Here is an 18,192-nt window from a genome sequence, read left to right on the forward strand (position 1 = left end):
CAAACCCAGACTAAAATTATTTTTTTAAAAATTCAAGAACTTTACCTGTTAACTGTTGTCTAGGAGTAAATTTGTAAGACCAAACCCAGACTAAAATTATTTTTTAAAAAATTCAAGAACTTTTCCTGTTAACTGTTGTCTAGGAGTAAATTTGTAAGACCAAACCCAGACTAAAATTATTTTTTAAAAAACTCAAAAACTTTACCTGTTAACTGTTGTCCAGATAATTGCTGCTGTCCCTGTATTTGTTGGCCCTGCATCTGCTGTCCACCGAGTTGCTGTTGCCCCTGCAATTGTTGAGCCGGCAATTGCTGCTGCAGAGAAATCTGTTGCGACAAGTGTCCCTGTGGACTGATTTGCTGAGATTTCTGATGAGACATCGGTGGACTAGTCATCAGTTGTTTCTGTTGCGAGGTGAGCAGCTGTTGCTGACTTGTCAGCTGAATCTGCGTGATCTGAGAGTTAATCTGCTGAGGCGAGGCCATCAATGTCTGCTGTTGAATCTGATGCTGATTCAGAAGCGTGAAATTCTGCTGCTGTTGCTGCTGCTGTTGTCCTATCCAGACATTAATCTGCTGATTCACCTGCTGATTATTCTGCTGATTACCCTGTTGCTGATTTATCTGATTAGCCTGTTGATTTATCTGATTATTCATCTGCTGATTAACTTGCTGATTCATCTGCTGACTAGTCTGCTGATTAATCTGCTGATTCACCTGACTCTGCAGCTCCTGCATCTGATTCTGCAGGGGACTCTTCATCTGCAGAATATTATTCGCCTGTGAATTCGGCGGCACCCAATTCTGACTCATCAAGTTTTGGCTCGTGGCGGGCGAAGCGACCGAGGAAGTTGTTGCAGCAACTGAACGAGCAAAATGCTGCTGCTGATGTTGTTGTTGCTGCTGCTGCTGCTGCTGCTGTTGCTGGGTGCTGGTAACATTACGAGAATTGGCAGATTGAAAGACAGATGAGGAAGTTGAATTGATGACCTGGGCGTTTGATGATGATAGAATTGGCGGATTTTGTTGATTCGGCTGATTCCAGGGCATGCGCTGCTTCAGCTGCTCGAGGACCGCATTCGTTCCCTCCTGTTCTTCCGGGATGGAATTGCTGAGGCCATCGTCGTCCATGAATCCGGTGATGAGGGCGGTGGAACTGTTTGGCGAGGGATACAAGAGAAGTCGCGGATGGTACTCGGCCTCGTGGACGAGGGAGCCTCTTTTTGTCGACTCGGTCACCCAGTCGGGCGTCACGATCTGAAGGTGATGTCTCGCAGCGACCTCGTACTTGGCGCCATTCGCTTTTCCGATTATCAGATGGGTGCAGTGACGGTCCAATCGAAGCTGGCACTTTCCACCCTGGAGAGTTATCATAGCCCAGAGGGCTCTACTGTCCGAACGACTCACTTGGGATATACATGCTCGTACATTTGAAAAGAGTTGATTATCCTCCGGTGAAAAGTAGTGAACTCTGATCAGGTGGAATCGATTTATAAGGAGAATAATTTCCATTCGGATTTCAGGATTCCTGGACAAGGCGGGTTCAGAAATTCGGGCCTCACAGTTCCCAAGGAATAAAATATAGGGACCAAAGGGTACTTTTTTCGCCCACAAACGGTAAGAAAAATTGTCTTAAAATTTTGTAAAATAATTCCTTGAAGTCACTTGAATTCTTAGAAATCTCGTAAGATTCCTTGAAAATCCTTAGAATAATTATATTATAATAATATTTATATATACATAACGTATATTATTTAAATTTAAATATATTTTAATTATTAAGCTAAATACATTTAAAATGATTAAAATAAAATTCATTTTATTTTAAATTATTTTTTATTTTAAATAAAATAATAATTGACTTAAATTTCGAAACAATTAGCAGCATTATACCCATAATTAAGTTTATAAAATATAAATTGAAGTTTAAAATGACTCGCATCATTGTCCTGGAAAAATGGTCATTTTCCTTCTTACATTTTGGCTTTAAGACCAAAATTTTGCCAATTTAAAAAATTTTTTAAATTAAAAAAAATAGTTAGTAAAATAATGTAATAATAATAGTTAGTCAAATAATAATAGTTTCTAGAAATCCTTAAAGTCCTCCGCATTTTTTTGAACTCCATTCAACTTCTTTGACAACATTCTAAAAATGTCAAAATTAACTAAAAATAATTAATATCTCTTAAAATTCTTAAATTTTTTGTAGACTTCTTTAAATCTCTTGATGTCTCTTAAAATTTATTTAAATCTTTTTAAATAACTTTTTTTAAAACTTTTTAAATAGCTTTAAAGTCTTTAAAATCACTAAAACTGTCTTAAAATTTTTTTAATTTATGGTAAATCTTAAAATGTTTTTCAATTATTTTTAAATCCTTTACAAAAATTTTTGAAATCCCGTGAAGTCTCTATAGTAATTCCTTAAAAACATTTAAATTTTCAGAAATTCTTGAAATTTTTTTTTTTAATTTCTTCAACTTCTTTAAAATCATTTACAATTTTCGAACTTCAGTACAGTTAATTAAAATCCTTTGAGTTTTTTAAATTCCTTAAAATATTAAAAAAATTGTATCCCATGAAATCTCTTCAAATTCATTAAAATCTTTTTTAATAACTTTTCAGTAAGTCACTTGACATTCTTTGAAATCACCTAAACTAAAACTTTTGGATTCTTAAAAAAATCTTTAAAATTCCTTCAAAGTCGTTCAATTTTTCTGCATTCTTTTAAAATCCTTTCAAATTTTTTGAAATCATTAAAATTTTCTTGAGAAACTCTAAGATCACTTAAAGCCTTTTTCAAATCCTTTAAAGTCTCTTTGATATAAATTTATTTGATATGAAACCAAAGATATATCTTTGATAATATTGTACTTCTGAGCGTAGCAAAATTAAATTTTTCCAGATTTTTATCATTTTACTCCTGAAGATTATCTTTTTAGATTAATATTTTATTATTTTATTGAAAAGTTAACCATTTTATTAAAAAGACATTCTTTTCGGTTGCAGATTCAACTGTTTTCTTGAAAATTCTTATTTTTGGGATACAAATTTAACTATTCTTTTGGAACATTAAACTTTTACTTTAAAACTCATATTTTGTTGCTAGCAAGACAACTAAAATCTTTTTTTTTTTATAAAAACTATTTTTTCGGAAAATTTATATTTTTTATTTAAAATTTTATATTTTTTTAATAACAAAATTGCATCTTTTTGGATAAAAATGCGAGTGATTTGTTACAAATTAAACTATTTTCTGGAAAAATTACTTTTTGTTTAAAATTCCTATTTTTTGTTTAAAAATCAATTAAAATTATTTATTCATTTGAAAATTCTGCTTTTTTATTTAAAATTTATATTTTTTTGATGTTGAAAAATTATCTGAAATCTTTGCTTTGTACAAATTTCATATTTTTTCGCTAAAAATGCCACTTTTTCTTAGAGAATTCAATTATTTTGTTACAAATTAATCCTTTTGGTAGAAAAAATTCATCATTTGAATTGAAAATTCGATTTTTGAGAAATATTTGTTTAGAAATATTTGAAAACTCGGAAACATTTTATAAAATGTATCAAACATTTTTTGATTCCTTCCCAACTTCTAAAAGTTCTAAACATCTTTTAAAATCACAGACTCGAGTTTTTCATAATATTTCGTAAAATCCTATATTATGAAAAAAATTCTTTAAAATCTTCTAGAGTCTTTTTTGACAAGCCTGAAATATTTAGAAATCTTTGAAATTTTCTCAAGAATATTATGAAAATGATATTTACATAAATTTAAAAACAAGATGGTAATACTTATTATATTGTTCTCGATTATCAGAATTCAATTTCAGCATGGATTTATTATAACTCTTCGAAAAATAATTTTAGATTAATTTGAATTAAAAAAATATTCGTTTTAAATATAATGATAAAGAACTTTTTTTATATTGCTGTTTTAAAATATAATGCTACTATATAATAAATATAATTATTATATCTATAGATGAAAAACAAGGAATATGATCAATCCTAAAATATTGTTTTCTATTAAAATAAAATAACGAATTCTTAAATGTGATATTTTTTAAATTAAAAAGACATTGCAAGGAAGCTAAAATATTTAAACATTTGTGTAGTCAATCTAAAGAACATTAACGAATATTTTTTATCTTTGGCAACGCTCAAATTAATCGAAAATTATTTTTCGAAGTGCTATAATAAATCCATGCTGAAATTAAATTCAGAGAATTGAGGACAAGAAAATAAGTATTATCACCTTGTTTTTAGTTTTATTTAAATATAATTTTCAAACGATTCTTGAGAAAATTTCAAAGATTTTTTAATATTTCAGACTGGCAAAAGAGAATCTAGAAATTGAGAAGGAATCAAAAAATATTTGATACATTTCATAAAATGTTTTCGAGTTTTCAAATGTTTGTAATCTATTTAAAACGTCTTAAATTCCAGGAATTTTTCTCAAAATTTGCAAATATCATTCCAAATTAAAAATAAAAAATACCTTACAATCTTCTAAATTTTCCCAGAAATTAAAAAAAAAAATTGTTTATTCTATTGGAAACTTTCGAAATTCTTTTAAATTCTACTAAATATTTCTTAAATTAATTATATTTTTTATTATATATTTATAATTATATTTTTTATTCTATTTATTCTATTATTTCTTAAAATCGCTTTAAAATCTTCTAAACTAATTTTAGAAATTTTATGAAATCGTTTGTTATGTTTAAAAACTTTATTCAATTTCCTCTTAAAGTTCATTTTTCAAAATAAAAAATTATTTAAAATTTGCACACGAATATAAGAAAAATTCGTTTTTTTTTTTTAAATCTTGTCAGACCTTTTAAACCTTCTAATTTCTAAAAATTATTCAAATTTTTCCAGCATTTTTCATTTATTCTGCAAAATTAAAAAAATTGCCTTAAAATCTTTCCGATTCTTCTTTGAAATCATCTAAAATCTTTTTAAATAACCTCCTCAAATTAAAAAATTATTTTAATTTTTCTTAAGAACCTCAAAAAATGTCTTTCATTTTTGTGAAACTTTACAAAATTCTTAAAAAATGCACACTTTTAAAGATTTTAGGAAATAATTCCAAACTTTTTGTGATCTTTTTTCGATTTTCTCTTGAAATTTCTTACAAAACAATCATTTAAAAATTTCCCATGACTTTTAGGGACTTTTTTCACACCTTGACAAAATTCAGTTTACCTAAAACAATGTGAATTTTATTGAGTTGACTTTTATAACTTGATTTTTATACCGGAGCGATAATTAATGAAAATGATTCGATAACAAAAAAAAAAAAAAAAAAAAAAACAGAAAATGGAGTGAATATTATGTGAAAAAGGATACGGAAGAAGCTTCTTGCATTTGACGGAATATAGAATCCAGTTCTGGGTGACGGCTGGAATTTCGTAGAGATCCTTGGCGGCAGAGATATCATTTTCTAGCGCCTCGTAACCTGCTATTAGGTGTGTTACAAAGTCACTGAAATAATTTGATCTCTCTGCTCCACCCTCTTGCAGTAAACTTAATATCTAAAACAGATGGAAATTATCGTGTTTATGGAAATTACAGCGGGTCGCGATTATTTCTGAACACTCTATTGCCTTTTTGAAGAAAAAAATCAGTTACTATTTTAGTTTGAATAAAGTGAAGAGCGGTTAGTTCTTTGCCAGCTTTTCTGAAAACAGAAGCAAATTTTGTCAGATTGAGTGTTTGCGTAGAATAGAGAATTTATCAAAGTTGAAAAGATATTTTTATGTGCAAGGAGACTTTTTTTTTGGTTGGTGAATAAGTTACAATTATAACCGATTCTTTAACAAATCAAAAATAGTGTAAAAATAGTATTATAAAATCTTAGTATTCTTTGGATTACAAATTATTGTCTATTTTTATTATTATTAATTAGAACACATTAAGAAAATGCGATCATTTTTTGTTAAACAGTTATTTATTAAATTTTTTACGAATAATTTCGTTGAAAACTCTTTTCTCTTTTTTTTTTGTTATTTATTTTGCAAAATAAAAATTCCATCCATTTCAAACTATTAAATTTTTCATTCAATATTCATATATATGGTTGAAAGTTAAAATAATTTGTTCGAAAATCATTTTATCAGTTTATACTTGAATAATTTGGATAAAACATTTTTTTTTTTAATTAATTTCTTAAACTAAAAATTGTTAGTTGAAAGTTTATTATTTTCGGTTGAACATTCGACTATTAAATTTTTTGTTAATTATTTCGACGAAAACTCTTTTTTTAAATTAATTTTTCAAACTAAAAATTCCATCCATTTTTAATTATTAAATTTTTCATTCCAAATTCATATATTTGGTTGAAAGTTAAACTACTTTGTTAAAAATTATTTTGATTATTTTAGACTTGAACAATTTGGTTGAAAATTCGTCTTTTTTATTGAAAATTAATTTCTTTAACGGAAAATTTAACTATTCCATTTTTTAGTTCGTTAATAAGTTAGGATTACAGCCCATTATTTTACAAATGCAAAATAATTTTAAAATAGTGTAATAAAATGTTAGTATTTTTTGGTCTATAAATTATTATCAATATTTATTATTATTATTAATTAGAACCCAATAAGAAAATGCGACTATTTTTGGTTAAAAAGCCGACTATTAAATTTTTTGTTAGCTATTTCGTTAAATTTTTTTTTTAAATTAATTTTCTAAACTAAAAAATCCATCCATTTTCAAATTTTTAAGTTTTAATTTAAAATTCTTATTTTTTGGTTAAAAGTTAAACTACTTTGTTAAAAATTCATTTTATTATTTTAAACTTGAACAATTTGGTTGAAAATTCGTTTTTTTTTTATTGAAAATTAATTTCTTTCACTAAAATTTTTCGTTTGAAAGTTCATTACTTTCGGTTGAAAAGTTGATTATTTAATTTTTTGTTAACTATTTCGTTGAAACCTCTTTTTTTGTTATTAATTTTCTAAAACTAAAAGTTCCATCCATTTTCAATTATTAAATTTTTCATTAAAACTCATTTATTTGGTTAAGAGTATTTTTATTGAAAATTAATTTCTTCAACTGAAAATTTAACTATTCTATTTTTTAGTTGGTTTAGACATTTTTTTAGTTTGTTAATAAATAAGGATTATAGCCAATTCTTTTACAAATCAAAAATAATGTAATAAAATGTTAGTATTTTCTGGTCTATAAATTATTATATATTATTATTATTATTATTAATTGGAACCCAATAAGAAAATGATGCGACTATTTTTGGTTAAAAAGTCGACTATTAAATTGTTTGTTAACTATTTCGTTAGAAACTCTTTTTTTTTAAATTAATTTTTCAAACAAAAAATTCCATTCATTTGCAACTATTAAATCTGTCATTAAAAATTTGTATTTTGTGGTTGAAAGTTAAAATACTTTGTTAAAAATTCATTTTATCAGTTTATACTTAAACAATTTCATTGAAACTTCGTCGTTTTTATTGAAAATTAATTTGTTTAACTGAAATTTTTTGGTGAAAGTTCATTATTTTCTGTTGAAAAGTTGAATATTTAATTTTTTGTTAACTATTTCGTTTAAACCTCTTTTTTTGTTATTAATTTTCTAAAACTAAAACTTCCATCCATTTTCAATGATCAAATTTTTAATTAAAAATCGTACATTTGGTTGAAAATTCGTCTTTTTTATTGAAAATTTCTTTAACTGAAAATTTAACTATTTCATTTTTTAGTAAGTTTATACATTTTTTATGTCGTTAAAAAGTTAGGATTATAGCCGATTCTTTTACAAATCAAAAATAGTGTAAAAATAGTGTAAACAAATGTTAGTATTCTTTGGCCTATAAATTATTATATATTTTTATTATTATTATTTATTAGAACCCATTAAGAAAATGCGACTATTTTTTGTTAAAAAGACGACTATTAAATTTTTTGTTAACTATTTCGTTAGAAACTCTTTTATTTTTAAATTAATTTTTTGTACAAAAAATTCCATTAACTTGCAACTATTAAATTTGTCATTAAATATTCGCATTTTTTGGTTGAAAGTTAAAATACTTTGCTGAAAATTCATTTTATCAGTTTATACTTAAACAATTTGGTTGAAAATTCATCTTTTTTTATTGCAAATTAATTTCTTTAACTTAAAATTTAGCTATTTCATTTTTGGATGAAAATTGATCGTATTCAGTCTTTTTGCTTCTTTTATTGATTCAAAAATTTTTATTTGTTGGAAATTCTGCAGAAATTTCATCTTTTTTGGTTAAAAAATTCAACCGTATACTTCAAAATTCAACAAATTGTAAAAAATTCTTATTTTTTGGGCCGAAAATCAAGTTTGATAAACAAATTTTACTTTTCAGTTGAAAATTTATACTGTCAAAATTCAAATATTTTATGGAAAATTCGTATTTTAAAAGGTTTCACAATTGGACAATATGAATAAGACTTAACTATTTCGTTTAAAACTTTTTTTATTGTTGAAAATTAATTGTTCAAACTAAAAATTCATATATTTTTTTAATTCAAATAACTGCTTAAAAGTGAAACGACTGTGTCAGAAATTTATTTTGTTGATTAAGAATTCAACTATTGTTCAAAATTTGTTGTTTTTTTATAGAAAATTAATTTTTTTAAATTTACTATTCTATTTTCTGTTAAAAATTGATATTTTTTAGTTGAAAATTCAACTATTTTGTTGTAAGTGGAACTGCTTTGTTAAAAATTTATTTTATTAGTTTAGAATTGAACTGTTTTGATGAAAATTGGACTTCTTTATTGAAAATTAATTTCTTTAACTAAAAATGTAACTATTCAATTTTTGGTTGAAAAATGATCAATTTCAATGAAAACTTCAAATAATAAATTTTTCATTAAGAACTCATCTTTTTGCTTCTTTTTTTGGCTTCTTTTATTGTTTGAAGATTTAACTATTTGGTTGAAAATTGATTTTCTTATTAACTAAAAAATTCTTCTTCATTGAAAATTCAATTATTCTGTTAAACATTCTTTTTTTTTTTTGCTTTTAAAATTCATCTCTTTCTGTAGAAATTTCACCTTGTTTGGTTAAAAATTCATCTATTTTATAGAAACTTCTTATTTCCAGGTCGAAAATCCAGTTTGATGAAAAATTTAACTTTTTTTTTGTTGAAAATTTATATTATTGATTTGAAACTTCAACTATTTTATAGAAAATTCATATTTTTTGCTTTAAAATTCAAAAAATTCGTATAAAATCCAAATATTTGGTACAAGATTTAAATAATTAATTTTGAAACAAGAAAAAAACAAACAATTTTCAACAAAATAGTTTAATTCTTCACCACAGCGATGTATTTTTTACCAAGAAGATTTATATTTTACAAAGGAAAGATGAATCTTCTACCAAAAAAGAAGAGTTTTCAACTAATAACAATAATTTTTCAACCAGAAATTTAAGTTAAATATTCGGTTGAAAAAAATTAATTTACGAACTAACAAAAAATTAATTTTCAACAAAATAATTAAGTTTTTAGTCAAAGGAGTGAATTTTCAATCAGGAATAATTTTCTAAGAAAAAACAAATAAACAACGAATTTTCAATAAAATACATGAACTTTCAACGAAAGCGTTGAATTGTAAGTTTAAAAAATAATGCTCAAAGAATTAAAAACGACGTTTCAACAAAATAGTTCAATTTTAAACAACAACTATGGATTTTTTACTAAGAGGATTAATATTCTATAAAAAAAAGATGAATTTTCATCTAAAAAGATAAATTTTTAACCAACAATGAAAAAGTTACATTTTCTGTTAAAAAAGTTAATATTCCACTAATAAAAAAACAGAATTTGGGACAAAATAGTTCAATTTTGAACAAAAACAATGTATTTTTCGCGAAAAAGATTAATCTTCTACAAAAAAAACGAATTTTCATATAAAAAAAAATATTTTTTTTTCGAAAAACGGAATAATTAAAATTTCAGTTAAGAAAATTAATTATGAACCAATCAATTTTTCTAATAAAAATAATAATTTTGCAACTAAAAATGGAATCGCTAAAATTTTTTTCAAACAATTAATTTTCAAGCAACAAACAAAAACATATTTTTAACAAAATAGTTTAATTCTCAAAAAAAACTGTGCATTTTTTATCAAGAAGAATAATATTCTACCAAAAAAGACGAATTTTAAACTAAAAACATAAATTTTTAACAAAAAATAACGAGTGAAATATTCAGTTGAATAAATTAATATTCAAACAAGAAAAAAAAACGAATTTCGGATTAGTATTATACCAAAAAGACGAATTTTTATCTAAAAAATTTTCATTTTTAACCATAAATGGAAGTTAAATATTCAGTTTAAAAAGAAACTTAACCAGAAAAGCCCGATTCTGTACCAAAATAGTTCAATTTTCAATTAAGGCAATGGAATTTTTTACCGAAAATATTATTTTCTGAAAAAAAGGCGAACTTTCACCTAACAAAAATTTTACGAAAAAACTGAAGTGGTTAAATTTTCAGTTTAAAAAATTAATTTCACCCCAGAAAAGCTCTAATTATCACCAAAATATTTCATTTCTGAACCGAAAGAGATGCATTTTCAACAAAACGGTTGAATTTTTAACAACAAAATTTACTTTCAACCAAGAGATATTAAAAAAAAAAAAATAAACTGACCTTATTATTGTAATTTAATGGGTTTAATATATTATTTCTTTTATACATAATATATATTTTATATTATATTGTTTAATTAATATATATTAATATTATTGAAATTATTTGTTTGAATTCTCATCTTTTAATATATTAAGTAACCAAAAAAAAAATTAATTTTCGGAATAGAATATTTATAACAAACAATTTTTGTTATTACTCAGCGTCTCCACATCTCTGTTGCAAATTCATATTTTTGTTAAAAATTAAACACTCGATTTTTAATTGTTATCCAAAGCCGGTTTTCAAAACTTGTGAAATTGTAAACTAAAATTTTTTAGGTTAAACCTTTCTTTAACAACTCAGAAATTTAATATCTCAGAATGTAGTTTTTATTTCTTATTTAAACTGTAGATTAGATTTTTTTATCGCAATCCGCAGCCGAGCCTGCTCCAATTACTGGTGAGTATCACTTTCAGATAGGAAAATTCTACAAATGTTTTCTCGAAACTAGATAAATTTTTCTAATCAACCTTTTTTTGCCCTCAATTCAGCAATTTATAATTACTATCTGAAAATTTTATTTATTATTATAAATATTTTTTAATAAATTTCTGATAATTAAACAAAAATGTTTCTTTTAATTTCCAAGAGAGAATTAATAAAAAGTTTTCTTTCGAAATTGATTATCAATGACAAAATAATAAAATTGATAGTTGGTTAAAAACATTAAATTTAAACAAATAACGAACAATATTTCACAAAATAGTTAAATATCAAAACAAAGAAATAAATTTCAAGCCAAAACAATGCATTTTTTTAACAATATTGATATTCAACCAATATTTTTTTTTGAATAATATAAGAATTTTCAAATAAAAAAGATTAATTTTCCACCAAAAACGGAAGAGTTAAACTTTTAACAAACCAAATTAATTTTCATCAAAGAAAAATACAAATTTTCTACAAAAACAATGATTTTTTACCAAGAAGATTAATCTTCTACAAAAAAATGTCTACTAAAGAAGGAGAACGGTCAAATATACATTAATTTGCAATCAAAAGTGTAATAGTTAAATTTGGAATTAGAAAAAATAATAACTTTCATCAAACAAAAAAGATTTTTTCACAAAAAAAAAAGTTTTTAACAAAATAGTTCAATATTCAACCAAAACGAAGTATTTTTTATCAACAATTTTAATTTTCTAACATAAAAAGACGAATTTTCTAAAATATGGGAGTTTAAAACTAAAAAATATTACATTTTTTAAACAGTGGAACAGTACAATTTTCAGTAAAAAAGGTTAATTTTGAATCAAAACGAAAAAGAATTTTAAACAAGATAGTTGAACATTCAACCAAAACGATGCATTTTTTCTAAGAAGATTAATTTTCTATCAAAAAAAAAAAAAAAAAAAGAAATAAAGAATTTTCATCTAAAAGAGATATTTAAAAAAAAGATAGAAATGAATTAGAAAACAATATATAGATCAATCCTTTACAAAATAGTTTTATTTTTAACCAAAATTATGCTGTTTTTACCAAGAAAATTAACTTGGTACCAAAAAAAAGTTGTTTAAATACATGAATTTTCTCCTAAAAAAAATTAACTTTCAACTGAAAACGGAATAGTTAAACTTTCATTTAAACAAATAATTAGTAAAAAAAAATTAATTTTTAACCAAGAAAGAACAAATTTTTCTACAAAATAGGTTAATTTTCAAACAAAACGATACATTTTTCCCAAGAAGATTAATCTTTTACCAAAAACTAGACGAATTTTCCCCTAAAAAAGATACATTTTTAAACAAAAATGAAACAGTTCAATTTTCAATTAACAAAAAAGACGAATTTTCGTCTAAAAAGATTAAATTTGTAATCAAAAACAGAATAATTAAATTTTCAGTTCAACAAATTAATCTTTAAAATTAAAATGTAGTTTTTACCAAAAAATCAATTTTCTACAACAAAAAAATCGAGTTTTCTACTAAAAAATAGAATTTTTCAAAAATAAACGAATTTTCAAATAAAAAAATAAACTTTAATCAAAAATGGAATCGTTAAATTTTCAGTTAAAAAAATTTAATTTAAACCAATAACGAACAAATTTTCACAAAATAGTTGAATATCAAAACAGAGACTAATTTCAAGTTAAAACAATGCATTTTTTTAACAATATTAATTTTCAACCAAAAATTTTTTTTGAAAAATATAAGAATTTTCAAATAAAAAAGATAAATTTTCCACCAAAAACGGAATAGTTAAACTTTTAACAAATAAAACTAATTTTCATCGAAGAAAAATACCAATTTTCTACAAAAATTATGATTTTTTTACAAAAAAAAAAAAATACTAAAGAAGGAGAATTGTCAAATATACATGAATTTTCAATCAAGAGTGTAATCGTTAAATTTTGAATTAGAAAAAATAATAATTTTCAACAAACAAAAAATATTTTGTCACAAAAAAAAAGAATTTTTAACAAAACAGTTCAATATTCAACCAAAACGAAACATTTTTTATCAACAATTTTAATTTTCTAATATAAAAAGTATTTTTTTAAATTTTATCCAAAACGATGCATTCTTTGCTAAAAAGATTAATTTGCTATTTAAAAAATATGCATTTTCAACTAAAAAAAAATTCAACAAAAAATATAAATGTATTTCCACACAATATATAGATCAATTTTCAAAAAAATAGTTCAATTTTTAACCAAAATGATGCAGTTTTTATTAAGAAGATTAATTTTCTACCAAAAAAAGGAGAATTTTAAACAATTTTGAAATTAAAAAGATAAATTTTCAAACAAAAGTGGAATAGTTAAGTCTTGAGATAAAAAAAAGAATTAAAATAATTTTTTTTAATGATTTAAGATAAAAAGACAAACTTTCAAATAAAAATAGTATAGTTAAACATACAGTTTTAAAAAAATTATTAATTTTTAACAAAGAAAAACAAAAATTTGCTACAAAATAGTTTAATTTTCAAACAAAACTACACATTTCTTCCATTTTTTCCTTCTACAAAAAAAAAGAAGAATTTCACCTAAAAAACATACATTTTTAACCAAAAATTTAACAGTTAAATTTTCAATTAAATTTCATTTTAAACTATAAAAACACGAAATTTTACAAGCAAAGTTTAATTTGAGACCAAAACGATGTAGTTTTTTTACCAAAAAAGGTTAATTTTCTACAAAAAAGGACGAGTTTTCTACTAAAAAGTAAGATTTTTCAAAAATAGACGAATTTTTAACTAAAAAAAAAATAAACTTTCAATCAAAAATGGAATCGTTAAATTTGCATTTAAAAAAACATATGTTTATACAATAACAAATAACGAATTTGCAACAAAATAATTCAATTTTTAACACAAACTATGCACTCTTTTGAGCAAAAACATCAATTTTCAAGAAAAAATTAAATAGTTCAATTTTAAGTTAAAAAAATAATTTTCAACCAGGAAAGAACGAATTTTCAACCTAAGAGGTCAATTTTCGATAAAAAATGGAATAGTTCAATATTCATATAAAAAAATAAAATAAAAAAAATTTTCAACGAAAACGATGCAATTTTTACCAAGAAAATTAATTTTCTACCAAAAAGACGAATTTTCAAACAAAAAATAATAATGATTTTTAAAAATACATAAATTTTTAACTAAAAAAGGTAATTTCCAACCAAAAACAGAACAGTTTTAACGAAGAAAATAACAAATAACGATGATTAATTTTCTAAGAAAAAAAAACAAACGAATTTTCAACTAAAGTCAATAAAACAACGAATTGTCAAAGAAATAGTTAAATTTGTCACCAAAGACATAATTTTTGAACCAAAATGATACAAATTTTTAACAAGAAGATTAATTTTCTACTGAAAAAGACAAATTTTCAACTAATGAAGATGAATTTTTAACAAAAAATTGAATAGTTCAATTTTAAGTTAAAACAAAATTTTCAATCAGAAAAGAACGAATTAAAAAAAAAGTAGTCAATTTTCAACCAAAACGATGCCAATTTTACTAAGAAGATTAATTTTCTACTAAGACGTCGAATTTTCAACTAAAAAAGGTAACTTTTAAACAACAACAAACCAATTTTCAATCCAAACCATGCAATTTTACTAAGAAGATTAATTTGCTACAAAAAAAAAGAATTTTCAACTAAAAAGAATTTTAAAAAATACATAAATTTAGAAAATAAAAAAATATATTTCCGTCTATAAATGAAAGTTAAACTTCTAGTTAAAAAAAAACAACATTTTTAACCAAGAAACTAACGAATTTTCAACAAAATAGTTCTATCTTTAATCAAAACAATGAAATTTTTACCAAGGAGATTAATTTTCTAAACAAAAAAAAGACAAATTTTCAACAAAGAAAAGATAAATTTTTAACAAAAATAGTTACATTTTTTCGCAAAAAAATAAAATAAATTTCCATTCAAAGCTATGCCATTTTTATTAGGAAGATTTATTTTCTACCAATATAGACGAAATTTCCACTAAAAAAAAACATAATACAAAAAACGTATTTTTCAACCAAAAATGGAAGTTAGACTTTCACCTAAAAAATTAATTTTTAACCACAAAAAAAGAAACAAATTTTAATAAAATAGTTCAATCTTCAATCAAAACGATGTAGTTTTTCTCGAAACGATTCATTTTCTACCAAAAAAGTCAAATTTCCAACTAAAATAAGATACATTTTTAACAAAAACCAGAATTTCAATTTTCAGTTAAAAAAATTAATTTCCAATCAAAATGATCAAGTTTTATTTTCACCTAAAAAGGTCGATTTTCAACAAAAAATGGAAGAGTTAAACGTTTAGTTTGAAAAATTAGTTTGCAAGGACAAAAAAAAAGAACTTTCAACCAAAAATACGCTGTTTTTACAAACAAGATAAATTTTCTACAAAAAAAAATTTTAACAAACCTTTTAAAATTTCAAGTTTCAATTAAAAGAATGTTGATAATTAAATAAAAATAATCCTTTTTATTATCAAAGCTCTCCAAGGGCGGAATGAAAAGTTTTTCTTCTGAATTTAATAATATTTTATCAATAAATATTATTTAAATTATTGTTTATAATAAATTAAATTGTTGATATCAAGGACTTTTGTCATTATATTTAAAAAGTGTTTAAATTGCAAATCACTTTGAATCTCTCAAGATATTATTTCCAACACTTTGAAATACTTTCGATAAAAATTTCAAAAATATGTCCATCGGAACAAAAAACTCTTGAAAAATATCACCAATTTTTACTTTTACACATTTTTTGAGTTAAAAAATAATAAAATTGATAATTTTCATAAAAGAAAAAACTGAAAAATTAATTACAATTCACCACCTTTAAGAAATCAGAATTTAAGTTCAAGACGAAGGCGCACAGTGATTTTATACGAACACATAACCCCAATTTCCAAAAAATTGAAATGAATTCGAGTATTTCTCCGAATTTATTGAATTAACTTCGAAAATTCCACACATGCAGAATGCAGTGAGTAAATGAGATTGCGTCGAAACGGGTGAAATGGTTTCTTTGTTCGAGGGCCTTTTGTCAAACACCACGTATGGAGTCAAAAAGATAAAAAAAAAGACGACTTCTGGAGTGAATTTTGAAATCGTTTTTCGAAGGTTTGAGGGAGGAAAGAGAAACAGATTGTAAAGCAACAGAGATCATTCGTAGTGAGGAGGAAATATGAAAATGAAACGGAAAACACACCTTAGGATCTCCCTCGCCGCTGACGTAGTATTTGACGTTGGCGAAAAGTGCACCGTCCAATTTTAGTTCCTCAAGGCCAGCCCGAATATCACCCATTTTGCGAAGAACACCTTCACAACTTCCGAGGCCAAAAGTCGGGAATGCATACGAGATTTCGCGATTTTTAGTAACAAAAATTCCGGCGCGTCGCTTTGTTATTATTATGATCGCAAGTTTTAGGTTATGTTCCTTCTTTTCCCTGACGTCGACTGGAATTTGATTCTCCGCCACTAGTTGGCGCTGGCTGCGCAAGTCAAAACCGCGCGAAAATTCAAATTGAATAAGGGAAAACCTGCTTTTTTTAATGACTTGTCAGTTTCCCTTGCGTATTTCTGATTTTGTAGAATATAAAATTATTTTTTATTGAGAGAAGTTTTAAGGTATATGTTTTTATTTTTTTTCGGTTTTAACTTTTTTAAGGTTTATTTATTCACATAACCGCCTTGGCAAAGACAATAATATTTCAAAAAATAGGTAAATTTTTAAACAAAAGGATGGATTTTCAATCAAAAGAGTTAATTTTTTACTCACAAAGATAAAATTTGAAGAATAAAGTTCAATTTTTTTACCAAAGAAATGCATTTTTAACTAAAATGATGAACAGCTAGGCAAAAAAAGGTTTTAACCAAATAGATGAATCTTCAACCCAAAAAAAAATTAATTTTTTTACGAAACACATGATTTTTTTAAATAAAAATTTTAAAAATTTCATCCGAAAATAAAAAAGTTCAATCTCATGTTCAAACAATTTATTTTCAATTAAAGAAGGAAAATTTTGTAAGAAATTTTTTTAATTTCCATCAAAAAGAAATTAATTTAGAATAAAAAAGAATGATAGTTTTTAAACCAAAAAGGACGAATTTTTTAATGAATTAAAAAATTTGATTACTTAAGATTTTTTTTTTTGATCGCCTATTTCTGGATTTCGAATTTTAAAAAAATTATTTTGAACCTTCTTAACCTTTGAATTTTTAACCAAAAAGATTAATTTTCTGCCAGAAAAGCAAAATTTTTATAAGCACATAAACTTTCAACTACAAAATATAAATTTTCAACTAGAAAAGATTAACTTTCAATAAAAAATATTAATTATTGAATAAAAATATAATTGTAAATTTTCAGTTAACAAAATTAGTTTTCAACTAGAATTAAAAGAATTTTCAACAAAATAGTTCAATTTTGAACTGAAAAGATTAATTTATTAACTAGAATATTTACTTTATACAAAAAAAACGTGAATTTTGTTACTGACTTAAAAAAATTTGATTTTTTGAAAAAGAATCTGCCATCCTTCGCCTCGACCATTTTTGGATATCGAATTCCAGAAAAATGAATGTTTAATACTCTTAACCTTTGAATTTCTCACCAAACAAAAATTAATTTTATACCAAAAACAGAATTTTTGATAAAAGTATGAATTTTCAACTACAAAATATAAATTTTCAACTGCAAAATATAAATTTTGAACTCCAAAAGATTAATTTTCAATCAAGTATTGACATTTTTGATTGAAGAAGATAAATTTGTAACAGAAAATGGAATTTTTAGATTGTCAAGTAAAAAAATTAAGTATCAACAAAAAAAGAGAATTTCTTCCCTAATGGTAAAGTGTTTAATTAAAGATATGAATTTAAAAAAAAACAGATGAATTTACAACTAAGCAGAATAATTTTTTCACTATTTAGGGACGATTTTTCTACCAAAAAAGAAAAATTTTCATCTAAAAAATGTTAATTTTCCATAAAAAATGCAATAATTCAATTTTCACTTTAAAATGGTGATTTAACTAGA

The 18,192-nt window shown here is 23.9% G+C and overlaps 1 protein-coding gene across 2 annotated transcripts in view; it reads right to left on the reverse strand.

Annotated features, from left to right (window-relative positions):
- LOC117172601 (PAX-interacting protein 1-like) overlaps nt 1-16,579 on the reverse strand; it is a 71,094-nt gene extending 54,515 nt beyond the window's left edge. Inside the window, exons 1-3 of one of the 2 annotated variants that reach the window (XM_033360689.1) lie at nt 16,363-16,579; nt 5,358-5,542; nt 206-1,470 (exon numbers count right to left, since the gene is read on the reverse strand). In XM_033360689.1, the coding sequence (XP_033216580.1) occupies nt 206-1,470; nt 5,358-5,542; nt 16,363-16,458 (1,546 nt within the window). In that variant the 5' untranslated portion in view covers nt 16,459-16,579. The remainder of the gene's footprint in view (nt 1-205; nt 1,471-5,357; nt 5,543-16,362) is intronic. The other variant, XM_033360691.1, reaches the window with a different exon arrangement.
- Between the last annotated feature and the right edge of the window lie 1,613 nt (nt 16,580-18,192).

This window comes from Belonocnema kinseyi, chromosome 5 (genome assembly GCF_010883055.1).
Source record: "Belonocnema kinseyi isolate 2016_QV_RU_SX_M_011 chromosome 5, B_treatae_v1, whole genome shotgun sequence".
Lineage (NCBI taxonomy): Eukaryota > Metazoa > Arthropoda > Insecta > Hymenoptera > Cynipidae > Belonocnema > Belonocnema kinseyi.